General features: G+C 36.2%; 1 protein-coding gene across 1 annotated transcript in view; it reads left to right on the forward strand.

Moving 5' to 3' along the window:
- The window catches only part of TMEM232 (transmembrane protein 232), a 217,104-nt gene that overhangs the window by 197,468 nt on the left and 2,582 nt on the right, over nt 1–17,054 (forward strand). The window contains exon 11 of the mRNA XM_021717952.1: nt 15,264–15,357. Coding sequence (XP_021573627.1) covers nt 15,264–15,357 — 94 coding nt within the window. The remainder of the gene's footprint in view (nt 1–15,263; nt 15,358–17,054) is intronic.

Here is a 17,054-nt window from a genome sequence, read left to right on the forward strand (position 1 = left end):
GTTTAGGTGAATTATTATGTGTCTGGGAGTTGGTCTTCTCATTTGTTGTCTTGCAGGGGTTCTCTGAATCTCTTGTGTTTGAATTTTTGCATCGCTGATGAGATGAGGGACATTTTCTTGAATAATCTCTTGGAATGTTTGTTCCAGGGTAGTATCTGTGTCTCTTACTGCCTCAGGAAGTACAATTACTCTTAGGTAAAATATCTTGAAGTAATCACTTATCTCTTGAAGGTTTTGTTATGTCTTTTTATGCTTTTTTTCTATGTTTTTGACAGTTTGGGTTAGTTCTATATTTTGGTCCTCAAGCTCTGAGATTCTTTCTTCTGCTTGGCTAATTCTGCTTTCCATGCTTATCAGTTTGTTATTTATTTCATTCACAGTATTCTTTGCTACTGTTATCAACTCCTTCCTAGTTTCCTCTTGTCTCTCCTAAATTCTTTTTAATCTCTCCATTAATGTCTTGATATTTGGGTTTGTAGTTTGAGACCAGTCATTCTGGGGGCTCTTCATTGTTTGTATTCCGAAGTCAGTTTTCTCAGTGTCTGACCTCCCAGGCGTCTGTGAGAGACCCATATCTTCTTTTGGTTTTTCTTTCCTTTCCCTCTCCTTCTTTAATTCTGTTTTCCAGGGAATGTGGGATTGCTTTTACTTCTTTTTGGTCAATCTCCTGTTCTTCCTTATGAGCATCCTCTGGCTTTGTTCACTTTTGAGGTTGGACTGTGGGTTGAGGCTGTACTTTCTGCAGTTTTGAGATTTAATTGAAGGGGAAGCTGTGATTCAGAATCTATCTGCAGATCCCAGTATCCACCAACAGGTTTATGGGCACACTGGAACCCACTTCCCACTGCCTTACAATCTGTCCATGCAGTGGGGTTTAGGTTTGCTCCCTGAAACAAAAGGAGGTAAGAAAAAGGAAAATACTGGAAGAAGTAAGAGTCAAGAGGAAGGTGGAGAGAGAGAAGAGTGAGAGGGAAAACAGACATCCATACCAACTAATGAATGAAAAGAGACACAAGACCAGAAAAGAGTAAAAAACAAACAAACAAAGTTTCCTAAAGCGTACTGGTAATCACACAAAGACAGTCCAATAAAATCATGCCTTTTGATGTTCTTTTCCCCAACACAAACAAGTAGTATAACTCAAAAAGCAAACAAAAGTGAACAAAACAAACATTCAAAACAATAAAATCAAAAGTCAAAATAAGAAACTAGACTAACCCTGGAGTCTTTCCTGAGTGTCTAAAGTCTCTTCAGCTCTGATCTCTAGCCTCTTCCCTTTGCAGGCAGATAGATTTACTCATAGGTTGGGATGGTTCCCTTGACTTGCTGCCTGAGAGGTCTGCCACAGGACTGAGTTGCCTGTGTCTGGTTCAGCATAGGGGAGGGCCTTTTGTCTCCTGTTTGGTGAGGTTACCTTAGAAACCAAGGTGGAGGCTGCTCATAGATGGGTGGGGAAATGCAAATCTCTGCCTGGAAAATGGTTATGGTGGGCAACTCCTCTTTTGCTGATCCTTTCTCTCACTTGTCCTTTCTCTCCATTCATCCTTTTGTGAATGATCCACTATGATGGGCTGTGGTGGTGTGTGTCTGACATCAGGCACTGGGAATCAGTGATATAGATGGGCGCTGCATTTGGTGTGCTGCCAGCAGCTTGGGGTGGAGGAGGGAACTGGGAATTCCCTGGGCCAGAGCTGGGAATTTCCCAGGCTGGAACTGAGAATTGAGAAACAAGAACCGAGAGCAGCTTTTCAGTACCTGGTAGCAAACAGCAGAGGCTGTAGTGCAACGAAGGCTGTTTGCTATGTGGGACTGGCTATAGCAGCCACCCGCTGTGTTGGCAGTGACTGTGGGGGTGGCTTCAGGAGTCATCTTTTGTGGAGATTGTCACAGTTCAGCTTGTCCCGTTGCCATCTTAAACCTCTCCTGATAATATTTTTAGATGCAGAAAAAGTCTTTGATAAAATCTAGCATCACTTCTTGATAAAAACACTTGATCACATGGACGTAGAAGAAACATACCTCAAAATAGTAGGGACCATTTATGATAAACCCTCAGCCAGCATAAGGCTAAATGATCAGAATCTGGAAGCATTTCCCTGAAAAACCAGAGCAAGAGAAGGCTGCCTACTCTCACCTTTCCTGTTCAACACTGCATTGGAAGTCTTAGCAATAGCTATTAGACAAGAGAAGGAAATCAGGGGTATCCAAATAGGAAAATAAGTTTTCTTTGCTGATGACATGATCCTATACCCCAAAAGTCCTAAAGAATCTGTTAAAAAAAAAAACCCTTGCACTGATAAAGGTCCTTGGCAAAGTCTCGGTGTACAAGATAAATGTGCAAAAGACAGTCACATTATTTTACACCAACAACAAACAGGCAGAGAACCAAATAAAAAGCACAATCCAATTCACAATAGCCACACACACACACAGAATGAAATGCCTTGGCATTTTCCTAACCAGAGACATGAAAGACCTTTACAATGAAAACTACAAAATACTGCTCAAAGAAATCCAAGAAAACACAAACAAATGGAAAAATATTCCATGCTCATGGATTGGAAGAAAACAGCATTGTTAAGATGTTCATCCTACCCAAGGCAATTTACAGATTCAATGCAATACCCATTAAATTATCAGCATCATTCTTCTCAGACCTAGAAATGACAATACAGAAATTCATATGGAAACATAAATGACTACAAATAGCCAAAACAACCCTTAGCAAAAGAAGCAAAGTGAGAGGTATCACACTTCCAGTCTTTAAACTTTACTATAAGGCTACAATATTCAAAACAACCTGATATTCTACAAAAGCAGGCATATGGACCAGTGGAACAGGATAGAGAATCTGGAAGCAAAACCTCAATTCCTCAACCAATTCACCTTAACAAAGCCTCCACCAACAACCACTTGGGAGAGAAAAACCTATTCAGTAAATAGTGCTGGGAAAACTGGCTGACCACATGCAGAAGATTGAAACAGGACCCCTACCTATCACCATACATAAAAGTCAACTCTAGATGGATCAAAGACATAAATGAAAACCCTCATACTATAAGAATCTTAGAAAGTGCAGGAGATATCCTTACAGAGATCAGAGTAGGCAATCAATTCCTACTCAAAACCCCAGGTGTTGCTTGGGCTTGGAGGTTCAACCTGTAATCCCAGCACTTTGGGAAGCTGAGGTGAGGATTGCCTGAGCCTCAGGGTTCAAGACCAGCCTAGGCAACTTGGTGAGACCTTGTCTCTACAATAAATAAAAAATTAGTCTGTCATGGTAGCGCACACCTGTAGTTCTGGCTACTTGGAAGGCTGAGGTGGAAGGATCACTGGAGCCCAGCAAATCTATGCTGGAGTGGCCATTAGCATACCATTACATTCTAGCCTGGGTGACAGAGTGAGACTCCAACTCAAAAAAAAAAAAAAAACCCAAAAAACCCAGATGTCAATGCCATAAGAGATAAAATAAATAAGTGGGATCTCATTAAACTTAAAAACTTCTGCAAAACAAAAGAAACCATCAAGAAAGCAGGGAGATAGCCCACAGAATGGTAAAAAAATATTTGCTAACTATATATCCGACAAAGGTCTAACATCCAGGATCTACAAGGAACTCAAACATGCCAAAAGGAAAAAAAAAAAAAACAAAAAACAAAGAGAACAGCCCCATTGGAAAGTAGGCAAAAGAAATAATCACCTCTCAAAGGAAGATATACTGGCAGCCAACAGACACATGAAAAAGCACTCAACCTCACTAATCATCAGGGAAATACAAATCAAAACCACACTAAGATATCACCTAACCCCAGTAACAATGACCATCATAATAAAACAAACAACAGATGCTGGCGAGAATGTGGAGAAAAGAGAACGCTTCTACACTGTTGGTGGGAATGCAAGCTAGTTCAACCTTTTTGGAAAACAGTGTGACTCTTTCTTTCTTTCTTTCTTTCTTTCTTTCTTTCTTTCTTTCTTTCTTTCTTTCTTCTTTCTGTCTCTCTCTCTCTCTCTCTCTCTCTCTCTCTCTCTCTCTCTCTCTTTCTTTCTTTCTTTTGATTTGGAGTCTCACACATTCGCCCAGGCTAGAGTGCAATGGCATGCATGCTCACGGCCACCCCAGTGTTGACCTTCTGGGCTCCAGCGATCCTTCCGCCTCAGCCTTCAGAGTAGCTGTAACTACAGATACATGCTACCATGCTCGGGTATTTTTTATTTTATTGCTGAGACAAAGTCTCGCCAGGTTGCCCAGGCTGGTCTCGAACCTGTGGGCTCAGGCAATCCACTTGCCTCAGCCTCCCAAAGTGCTGGAATTTCAGGTTGAGCCACCAAGACTGGCCAGTGTGGCCATTTCTAAAAGAACTAGAAATTGACCTTCCATATGACCCAGCAATCCCCCTACTGGGAATATAGCTGGAGGAACTCAAAGCATTCTACAAAAAAGACACCTGCACCCACATGTTTATTGCAGCACTATTCACAATAGCAAAAACCTGAAACATCCATGCTGCCCATTGAAACTGGATTGGATAAAAGAAATGTGTTACATATATACAATGTAATATTACACAGTCATAAAGAAGGGCAAACATGGACTTTGCAGCAACTTAGATGTATTTAGAGTCAATAATACTCAGTGATCTTTTACAGAAGCAGAGTATCACATGTTCTCACTCATAAGTGGACCCCGAGCATTTACCATAATACTATAAGAAAGGGATGGGCAGTAGCAGGTTGGTGGGGTGGAGAATGGAACACAACATCAGTAAAGGTATTTGATCTCAAGCCAAGCAAAGGTGGGACCAAAGAGAGCCCAAACTTTATCTGTACAATGTCATCTTGTATACCCAATCCTGAATTGTACACCACATCTTTAAAGTAAAATGTATTTTTAAAGAAAGAAAGTAAAAAAAGATATGGTGACATTACACCATGGAGAAACCTAGATTCCTGGGTCATCAGATGGAGGCGAGCTCCTGTCTAATTCCATCAGACTTATGTAAGCAAGAAGCAAACATAGTTTTGCACATTGAGATTTCAGCACTTTTCTATTGAGAAAATTAACAATAAATACCTTGAATAATACATCTCTAGAGACACTAAGTAGACATGACCACAAATGCCTGAAAATCAGAATGGCATTGGATAGTGGAGCAATTGCCTCAATACACTGAGGGACAATAATATCCACTCTAGAATTATAAATATACCTTGTTATTTAAATACATTTGACTCATAATATTTAGAAAGTAGGTAACAAGATTTTGTTTAAAAAACTACCTGAATCTATTCTGTTTTTCCATTTGAGTAGCAAGAGTTCAGATAACAAATCATACCTAAATATATTTCTGAGCCTAATCTGCAAAATGTGACAATGGAATAAAAAACTGTAAAATACACTAGGCTTCAAATTATTTACCATCTATTCACCATGTCTTAGAAAGCTTCTTAAGAGTATATGCCCCCAAATAAAGGAAATAAATCAAGGAAAAAGAACATAGTGAAGTACAGAAAGCTGTGGTCCCAACAGAGAAGAGAAGTGAGGAGTACTAATCCTGGCAGTAACCCAGCAGACCTAGAGAGCAATCCGGTCTAGTTGGTGTAAGAAGACACTTAAACTCAACAAGTTAGAAATGGAAATTATCACTTGTTCTTCACCCAAACTTGTCTCTCAAAGGACACTAATACATCTACTCACTTAAGCCATATGTACCATTATTCTTACTAACTTTACACTAACTCCTAACTCATTTCTCCAAATTTGTTTCAGAAGTATTCTTCTTGAAGACATACTATGTTTTCTCTTGTTTTGTAAACCATCTATATAGCATTTTTTTTACTATGTCTTTTGGCATATCTTTGACATCAATCATATCACAGCTTTGTTGTGATAACCACACAAATTAGTGTCTACAGTGGCATTGATGAAAACCCCAGACCCTAATAGATCCATTGATTTAGGGTGTTGTAGATAAACTGTTGTAGAAGACTCTGTAATGCTAGGGTGAAAGCAGATCATTCTTGGCCCAGGACTATGAAATTTTGTGTCTGAGAATGCAAGAAGAATCGTTTTGGTAGAGCACATCCACTGAATATTTTGACTCAGTGAATTGAAAATAAATTAATGTTCAAAAAGCCTTGACTTTGAGTTCCTTAGTTGCTTTCATAGGGTTTACTCAATGTGAAAGCAACACCTGAAACTTTCCAGCAGGAACTGTATGGGAAAACCACCAAATCAATAAACTGACTGGCAAGGAAAAGCGAGACTAAAACTATAGAAGCTGATGCCTGAGACAGATCCCCTGGGACGGGCTCACTGGGAATGACAGAAGCCCAAAAACCCTGGACCCTCCCCTTGACTGGCAGTTCTTCATGCCAAGTAGAAATGGGATCATTGCCCAGGCTGTAGATGTTGAAGGGATGAGAGCAGAACAATAATTTATTTCTCACTGAGCAGCCTGTATTTGTAGAATGTTTTAAAATACAAGGTCAATTAAATAGTTACAAGATATTTTTAATGTGGGAGCAGGAAATGGTAAAAATAATAGTCAAGTTGAGAACAAATTTTTTCTTTACTTACTAACCTACCTGTTAAAAGTAGTCAAGGAAATTTACTGTATTAACTTTCTTTTTTTTAACTTTGTATAACTTTCTTGTAAATATTTGTAACTTTAACTCTTGTCTTTTATAGGCAGGTATTGTTTTGAGGTTCTATGACTGACGCAAGCTAATTAGGGTCAAAGAAAATCAAATTAATGTTCAAAGTATACTCAGATATGATCTATTACTTACACCAATTAGTCCTCCAAAACAGAAAATCTAAATTATTTAATTGCAATAAAAATATCTTATTCAAATGCCCAGAAAATAATCTATTTTTAACCTCCCGCTTTAAAGACACATGAAGGATTAGATCTGACCAGCTGAGGTCCTGGCTGTTAAAGTTATGATTAAACATGTCTCTAAATATTTGAAAACTCTTAGTTTTTAGGATGATCCCTGGTTCCTAAAAATAGTGAAATGAAATGGAATTGGGAAAAATACTACTGTAGATTGACAGATGATTCTACTTAAGATCTAATTTTGATAAGGATAAACTGACCTTTCTGAACTGAGTTGCAGAAAAGGGATTGATGACATGCTAAGGGACTTTCAAAGTTTGGGAAGAGTTCTGGTTGGTTTGAATTCTGACTTTTCGTATTGGTTTTTACAATCTCTACTTGAGGAAAGCATATGTATGATACTCAAGGGGTTGCTTTTCTTTTCCCTTTCCACCCAAATCCATTAGTAAAATATGCATAAATATTAGAAAAAATAAAGGAACATTATAAAAGGTTTGTGGCATTAAATGGACAATATTAAGTGGAGAGCAAGTCTATTTTATTGGAAGAAAGAAAGCATCACCATCTGCCTGCATTCAGACCCTGAGAGTTGGGAGACAGCCTGTGACCCTTCACTGGGTCCTCAGGGGACAAAGCCAAGTCAGGTCTTGGCACCACAAGTAGGTTGTGCCCTCTCTGTGTTTCTGAGCAGGCACAGTCCAGATCTAGTCAAGCTGATTAAGGCAATCAGAAAAATACTATGTAGATTCAGACAGTCCCAGAGAAACAGGAGTGACTCCCAGTTGGTACAGAAGAAACGCCCAAGAAAGGAGAAAATGAGAAAGCAGGCTTGGAAAAAACTTACTCAAAATACTGAATGACCAAAAGGAGAAAACAGCAAAGCCCTGCCCCAAGGCAGACTGAAATGAGACCAAGTGCCTTGGTGTCCCCAGCCCATAGGTTGGGACCTTAATGCAAGTAATGTTAGAAAGTCTAGGGGCAGGGTCACATGGTAACTTCAGACAGTGATGCTACCTTGGTTAAACAGAGTTGCTACCTTATCCAGTGAAAAGCTTCAGAACTACCAGTCTTCTAGTAAATAGTTTATTAAATGCCTAGGGGTGGTAGCATCTGAGCTATTTCTTAGGCAATTAATATTTATACTATCCAGGTACAAGTAGCAAACCCAATATATTGCCAATCCATTTAGATTTTTTCATAACTGTATATTACACTTAAAATATTATTATCTATATTCATCAAATTACCTATACAAAAGTGCCTTTGGAGCTGTAGTTTTTGGTAATTAGGCAGTTACACAGAAGGCAAACTAGTGCTCCATAAGATGTTTCATTCATGCAAAAATATGCTTTCTATTTCCTTTTTTACTTTTTCATTGTCAAATATATAGTTAATATATATGATGTCTGTAATATGCAAATACAATTTTAATACCAAAAATAATGATACTAATATAATAAAAGCAGCACCAAATTTCTCATTACCCAGATTAAGAAGTAAATATTACTAAAATTGAAAACTCTTTTTATATCTTTCCCAAATCTCTTAGCTTTCCCTTCTTTGCAGAAGGAACTACTATCCTAAATTTTTCACATCATTTTGTTGTTTTTGTTTACAATTTTCCATAAATGTGTACATTCTTAAATTGTATTATTCAGTCTTATATGATTTTGAAGGTTTATAAAAAAGTTATACTATACGTTTTCTTCTATATATTATTTTGTTCTCAAACTATATCCTGTATAGTTGCATCTAGAGTTCATTCACTTATTGTATTTAAAGTATTTCCATTTTATAAATCAACCACAATTTATCCCTTGAACTATTGGCAGATATTTGGTTGGTTTCTAATTTTCTGTTTTTACAAACGATTCTACTTTGAACATTCTCATATATGCCTTTTCTACCCTTTTCCATATTTTTCTGTCTGTTTTGTTCCTTGTTTTAACCTGGACATTTCTATTGTCCTATCTTCTAGTTTACTAACCTTCTTTTCTGCTATGTCCAATCTGCTATTATATCCATGCATTGGCTTTTAAATTCCACTTACTGCTCTGTTTAACAATTCTAGAATTACTTTGTGAATTTTTAAAATAGATTCCAGTTTTCTGGTGAAGTTCTGTATTTTTTCATTTATTTATTTAAATATATTTATTCTAGTTATTTTTAATTTCAATATGACTTCCATGTAATTTTTTTCTTGTATGCTTGATCATTTTTTATTGAATGCTACATCTTGTGTACTAAAAATTATTATAACTCTTGGTTGATGATATAAGATTCCAGAAATAGTTCATCTTCTTCTGCTATGTAATTTGATTGATAGCCAGGCATTTTAATCCAATCCATAGCTGAACTAACTAAAGGATGATATAATTTTTAAGTGAAATCTACATCTGATTCAAACATAACCCCAGGGTGTAGATTTTCAAGAGCCCCAAATAAGAACCTGAGTTGTTTATCAAGACCTCTCCTCTTCAGTCTTGTGGATCCTAAGCTTCAAATTTTACATTCCTCCCTACTGTAAAGTTTCTGGAAAAAAAAATCTACTCTGCTGGCCTATGATTCCTTTGCTTTAATTCTTAGCCTTCTCAGTTTAATAATTTAGCAAATGCCTTGAGAAAAACCTTGTGATGTGTGGAAACTCTCTTCTCTTGAGCTTGAACCCTCAAGTCTTGGTTACCTTGGCAGCTCTAAACTCGAATTTTTGCCTTTCCAACCTTGTAAGATTGTCAAGTGCTCTTCTAGCTTCTCTGCTTCTGATCAAAATTTCTCTGACTGGATGTTTTACCTTTCACTTTATACAATAAATGGGAAAATACCTTAAAGAGAAGCGTATTTTGCAGAATGCTACTTACTTTCCCATGGTTCTTTTCTCTCTAATATTTTGACCCTTCAAATGCTTATCATTTTGGTGTATCATCAATACTTTAAAACAGATTTTATTAAATAATAATTGGTTCTCATAATAATTATTTGTCTCTTGGGTCATTGGTCTACTGCAAGCTACTCTCCATAGGGGCAACATAAATTCTAAAGATTTTTTTTAAAGTTTATCTAGTACAGTGCTGACATCTATATTTATTCAAAGGTTTTTAATAAATTAAAATTTAACACAAAAATCCCCACGACAGGAGATTATTACACAATAATGGAAAAAGAACTCAGTGACCACGGAAAAAGAACTCAGTGAAATTTTAAAGGAAAACAAAATTTAAAAAGAAAAAAAAACTTCAAAGGCTTATTTGTCTGCATTGTAACTTCTACTGCTGTTGTTTATTGATTTTATGTGATTTTATCTGAAATAGTAAATGTTTTGAACCTGCATAGTCTTCAATTTACCTTGGAGGCAAGAAGTAATTTGTTTCCCTTCAAATGATTATCACCCTAATATACTAACAAAGTGACCATCTGGATAATAACCCATTCATGTTCTAAGAACAAAAAATGAAAACTTCTAAATGTTGGAAGCAATTTGTGAAATTTGAATATGTAATCTGACTGAACCTCTTTAGTATTATATCAACAAGCTAATTAAGAGAAAATGCTTTAGCAATAAGTTCTTAGAGAAAGTTAAAAATAAACTTAATTTAATCAAAAATAACATGAACTCATCTCATAATCTTTTGATAAAAAGTGATTTTTTTTACTCTTCTAGAGTGATTTAAGTAGGCTTTCTTTCTGATATCATTCTTTCTTAACTTCAAAAGTTGTGAGGAATCATCCAATTATCCCAGACTCAGGTTTCTAATATAATTCTTTTCTAAAAGATCAGGGCTCCACAGTGTCTCTGTCTTGGACTTCTTGTTGCCTTCTGAAAGTAAGACTCTCATCAGAAGAAATTGCAGTAGAACTAAGGAGACAAGAAAGTTGGCTGACAAGAGGATTTTAGCAGGCAAATAATAAAATGTAGGCTTCCAAAAAGTATACAATTAATTGGAACAAGTTTGAAATAAGTGAGAACTCATGCATCTATAATGAATCTCAAAAAGCAAAATAAGGTATATTAGAGAAAAAATATACTGACCAGTGAGTCTGTAAGTGCCCAATTTTCCTCCAAAAGAAGGATAAAGGGGGACAAATCATTCAGTTGTTGAGCAAGGATTATGCTCCATATTTTGTTTGATTGATACAATATAACCCCCTCATTGGGTAATTTCAATGGTTATTGCAGTTTGCCTGACATAAATGTAATATTTTATCTGCTTAGTTGATGGTTCAACACTGAATCTTAGGTCATAATGTGAAAAGCAGGAATAAAGAAACCTGAGACTTGTGCATGCTACCTGCTCCCAGGGCACACTTCTTGCCTAATTTGATGCTCACTCCATATCTGTATGTGTTCAGGAGAGCTTTGGAGACTTGAAAAACCATAGCTCTGTATAAGGCGCTATGGTGTTCTGCCTCCCTTTTCTTGTAACTATCCTTGTACATCCTCTATATCTTAAAGAAACTGAACATGTCCCATATGTGTCTTTTCACCAATCTAACAATTATCCTATTGGGACAATCACACATAATCCATCCAAAGAGCTCTCTCTTACCCACTCTTAGACTAAGTTAAATTATGCTGCCTACTCACCTTTGTACTTCAAATAACCCTATTTTACAGCAATTTTCCCATTTGCTGTTGATGGTTGTTTATATGTCATCATGTAAACTTCAAATTCACAAAGGGTAGTATCTAAGTTTTCTCTTTTTTCTTTTTATTAACATTCCCTGCACCAACATCCTTTCTGCAATAAATGTTTGAATAAATGAATGAATAAGAGAACGAGTTACCTTTTCTTCCCTTCAATGTATCAGTTTACATACTCCTCCCCAAGTAAGTTCTTTATTTTCTTCCTCTGAGTCTTTGCTCCTGTTTTGTCATCTGTAGTGGGTTGAATTATGTTCTCTCAAAGATACATCCAAGTCTTAACCATTTGCACCTGTGAATGTGATCTTATTTGGAGAAAGAGTTTTTTCTGATGTAGTTAAGATAATGATCTCAAAATGAGATTATCCTGGATTAGAGTGTGTCAAAGAAAAATCGCACTGAACAAATTCAACAGGCAAAGAAGATTGTAATCAAGACTGTTGTAATAGAGGAGCGAGATTAAATTCAATTTCCCTAGAACAAAAGACAGGAGAATTTTAAAGTGCAGGGGAAAGCTGGTGGAAAAGCGATTAGTTCAATGTGATGTGTTTGCTAATTGTCACTTATCCAGGGTAGGCTCCTAGACCTCCCACAGAGATCTTTCTTGATTATTTCATTTCAAAAAGATGGCTGCAGGTTCTTGAGAAAGACATTCCTGGGTTATAAAACTAGCAAGAATCTGGGATATTTACATTTCAAAGGGGCAGAAAAGAATTTACAAATAAAATTTTCTAAAGTAAATACTATACTGCACTAAGAAAAGGGAGGCCAGGGTCTAGAGCCAGAAGGATACCTGTTAAAAGTTTAGTAAAGCTGGGGGGAATGTTAAGACTGTCGTCTTCATGGGGGCCTTAAATCAAAAGGCAGGATACTTATATAACCTTATATAAGAAGTGTTTTTATAAGAAACAGAAGAAAGAAGACACAAACGTGGAAGAAAAAGGCCATGTGAAGACAGACAGAGAGAAGAGTGATGTGACTATAAGCCAAGAAATATCAAGGATCGCCAATAACTACTGGAAATTAAGAGGCAAGGAATGGATATTTCCTCAAAAGCTTATAGAAAAGCCAATGCCGCCAATGCCACCAACACCTTGATTTAGAATTTTTGGCCTCCAGAACTACAAAAGAATGCATTTCTGGTTTTTGGGTTTTTCCAAGTTTGTGGTAATTTGTTAAGGCAGCCCTAAAAAATGAGTACAGCATTTTTCTGAAAAAAATATCTCTCTAGTTCTCACTTAACTTCAAACGTCAAAATTCCATATCTTGTAAAATGCTCACAAAAATTTTCTTGTCCTCCACTTCTTTTTTTTATAATTGATGGTACCAACTCAATGCTATGGTTTCCTCTTCTGAATTCTTTTGAAAATGGAGATAAGGATATTCCAGATGAAACTTCTTCTGTATTTGATTCATGTCTAATCCCTTTTTAATCTTTGTGAAAACATAACAAGACAGGTGCTATTATTTTTTTATATTGAGGATAAAGAAATGAAAGAACAGAGGGATTACATAACACTAAGTGGCAGAACCAAAGTTTGCTTTGAGATCTAAGTACAGAGCTCATATGCTTAAACATTTTACTATATTTTTCTGTTCATGTCTTTGAATGTTTACCTCCCTCGTGTCTCATGCTGTCTTATATTATAACTGTGCATTTTTATTTTCTAGTATAAACTATTCAACTGAGGTAACTAGAAACCACAGGTGCACAAGCACATCCATTTACTTTCTATTTTACTTTACTTTATTTATTTTATTTTATTTTTGAGTTGAAGTCTCACTCTGTCGCCCAGACTGGAGTGCAGTGGCACGCTCCCAGCCACTGCAGCCTCGACCTGCTGGGCTGTGGCAATCCTTCCACATCAGCCTTCAAAGTAGCCAGAGCTACAGGTGTGAGCTACCTTGCCCAGCTAATTTTTGATGTCGTGTAGAGATGATGTCTTGTCAAGTTGCCCGGGTGGGTCTTGAATCCACAGGTTCTGGTAATTAACTCTCCTTGGCCTTCCAAAGTGCTGGGATTACAGGCTGAGCCACCAAGCCCACCTACTTTCCCTATTTTAAAGGTCTTCTAATGTTATGTTGTCTGCATTTTTAAAAAATTTGAACACTTCTTATTCCAGAAAATAATAATGTAGGCAACTTGCTTGAATACTTTTAACCTTTTAAATAGTTGTAAGATTATGTCTTGTTTATTTTTCATGCATTTAGCACAGTTATCTGAATATCAAACCTGCCCAAATTTTATTGAATACATTTAGTTAACTCAATTGTCCATCTTGCATGTCTCTCAATTTTCCAGCTTTCAAGGATCCTATTTTCTTTTAATGCAGTGTTTTAATACAATGTCTAAAGGCCCTATTCTGCATTTAGTAAGAAGCTCAGTGCTCTTTTGCCACACGATGTTTCTGAATATTATAGTTTTGGGGAGGGTTCCAATTTTCGTGATTGCCACTTCCATTGTTTTTCGTTGAATTCCTGTTGTCAACCTCACTCTGCAACTTGTTTCTTGAGATTGTCATTCCATTTGCTATACTGGATACTACTCTACTGACAAAAGAATGTTGTGTGGTATCCTCTTATCGATGGCTTGGAAAATAAAGGGGATTAAAGCATATCATAGCTTTATTTTTGTTTGTTTGTTTGAATTGGGGTCTCGTTCTATCACCCAGGCTGGAGTGTAGTGGCATAATCACAGCTCACCACAGCCTTAACCTTCTAGGTTCAGGCAATCCTTCTGCCTCATCCTCCAAAGTAGCTGGGATTACAGATGTGTGACGACCACAACTATTTATTTATTTATTATTTATTTATTTATGTTTTGTAAAGATGAGGCCTTGCTATGTTACCCAGGCTGGTCTTCAACTCCTGGGCTCAAGCAATCCTTCTGCCTTGGCTTCTCAACATGCTGGGATTATAGGCTTGAGAAACTGCACCTGGACTATAGCTTTCATGTATTAATTCAATCATTTAGTAAACTTACAAGTATTCTTGAGTGTCTACTGGTTCTGTGTTGGGCACTCAGGAGAAACAATTTTCAAACAGGTAGAAGTCTCCACGACCACATAGCTCATACACTAGTCAGGAAAATATACATTTCACACAGGCACATAATAAATGTAAAATTACAACTAAGATTCTATAACAAAGAATATGTCCATGGTAGAATGAGATCTATGGTATTGGCTTGAATAAGAGCTGAAGGATGAGTAGACATTAACAAGCCTATAGCAGGGATAAAGGAGGGGGAAGGAAGGCATTAGGGAAAGAAATGATAGTATATGCAAACAAGCAGTAGCAGGTGGGACAGCATACATTCCAGCAACTGCAACAAAACATGTGTGTTAGGCATGCGTAGACCCAGGCAAAGAAAGAAGAGAAACAAGTGTAAAGAAACCACGCAAATCTACTTTCATCTCTACATTGGACACAGTCTACTTCATATTTTCTTAAGCCATTCATATCTTAGCCCTTCATATTCATATCTCATTTACTGCTGACTAGTTGTAGTATGTACATCTGCTAGGAGAAGGTTGCCTTTCTGTTGTTTTCTAGTTTTTATCCTATATGCCATGCCTTACCCTCAGAAATGTCACTTTTAATGACCCAAGATGGCTTACAGAACTACAAGGTGACATACAGTAGTCTCCACAGAGTAAGTACTTTTTGCTAATAATGTAGAATCAAAATGCTTAATAATGAATTATGTCTTACAAATCTGTCTATTTCTAGGGAGGAATACCTATGCTTAATGCTTGATCTGTTCTTGTGCTTTTTTGAAGGGAACATCCTTCTGTGTCAGAACTTCCCATGTTTCCATATCCAGATTTCTTCACCAAGGCGGATAAAGAATTGGCAAAGATAATTGACCATCATGTAAGATTGATTTTTTTAAAAGTAGCAGCAAAAATTTTGTTCTTTAAAAACACTTTGAATTATAAAATGTAGTTCTGATGCTGAAATATTAACATGGAATTTAAAAGTAGAGCTATGTTTGGTTTGCCACACTTAATTATATCTCACTATGCTATCTATACACCTCAGTGCCTTCATTGGGTTATGAACAAGCTGGTCTTCTGTCATTTGTGCACTACTAGCCCAATCCTTTTTCCTGAATTAGTACTGATTTTTTTGTGAAAACAATCTGATATTGAACACTGAACACTGATTTCTTCTGCAGTGTAGTTCTAATAAAGGAGCACAAATCTTTTGGCTCAATTTTCAGTGACATTCTTTAACCTTGACAGATCAGAAAGAATGTTAATCACTTTGTTCTTAGTATGAGTTAAACAAACAGTGGCAATACCAGGCTATTCACATAAGACACTTTAATTCATTTGATACATTTAGTCAATAATTTCTTACCAAGTGCACATCATTGTATACCCATTTTTAGGAGTAGAGTTAGAGTATAGACAAAAATACTTGTTTTCTGTTTTTTTAATACAATATGGATTCAATAGCATTTACAATGCACTTACATTAATGTTATCACCAGTAGTTCAGTGTTATCTATCAGATTGTGATTATATTACCATAATTAATTTTTACATTTCATTTAATTAGTAATTTTGTTACTAATAAGAATAAGAGATTGTTTTATTTAAGAATCACATTGAATAGTTATTTATCACATAGCTAATATTAAAGCCACTCTAGCAATAGCTATAAGTAGTGGGTTTTGAAGACAGATATCTTTGAATCGCAAAATTAGAGCTGTAATGTCACTAATAAAGTTTTTGGTAAAATGATATACCGTATATACAGCCATTCTAAAGAACTTCTAATCATTTGTAAATTTTAACATCTATATTTTTCTAAATAATAATTTCACTAATCTAGAGTAAATTACAAGAGATAGCAACTTGCCAACATTGTGTGTGTGTGTGTGTGTGTGTGTGTGCGTGCGTGCGTGTGTGTGTGTGTTTGTGTGTGTGTACACAACGATAACTACTTTGGACTGCCAAAGGCCAGTTAAAGAGACCAAAGATAGTATTTTGAATGAAAGAGATAGCTCCTGACAACCATCATCTTTTCCTTTTTCCAAAGGTATAAGCATTATCTAAGTAATGACTGTCATGGGTTTGCTTAAAAAGGGTACAGGAATCCTTTACAAAATTATACATGAGAATTTATAAGATCCAAATTGTTTGATATGTGCCTAGTCTATCAAAGTCGTTAGTAATTCACAGCATTTATTTTGAAAGGTTTATTCAAATATCTCTTAATATTATAAAGTATTAATATATATGTCTTTTCAGATGACTATAACAATAATGCTTTGTACTTATGCTTTACACTTTATAAAATGCTCTCACATTAGTAAATTTAATCCTTACAAAATACCTATAAAATATTTAACAATTAGAAGAATAAATTAGTTGTTTACAATTCAGTTACTTGGTCAACATTTTGGGGTTAGTAAATGATTGAGTCTATGCACAAAGTCAGATTTCTCTACTCCAAATCTATTCTCCTTTTCTCTTTTTCATAGCTGCTCAAATTATTGGCTTATAATCCCTAACCAGAATTGGGGGTGCAAGGGTGGGGTCTGTAATACTAACAAGTAATAA

Source organism: Carlito syrichta, unplaced genomic scaffold (genome assembly GCF_000164805.1).
Source record: "Carlito syrichta isolate Samal-C Ts95f unplaced genomic scaffold, Tarsius_syrichta-2.0.1 Scaffold311566, whole genome shotgun sequence".
In the NCBI taxonomy this organism is placed as follows: Eukaryota; Metazoa; Chordata; class Mammalia; order Primates; family Tarsiidae; genus Carlito; species Carlito syrichta.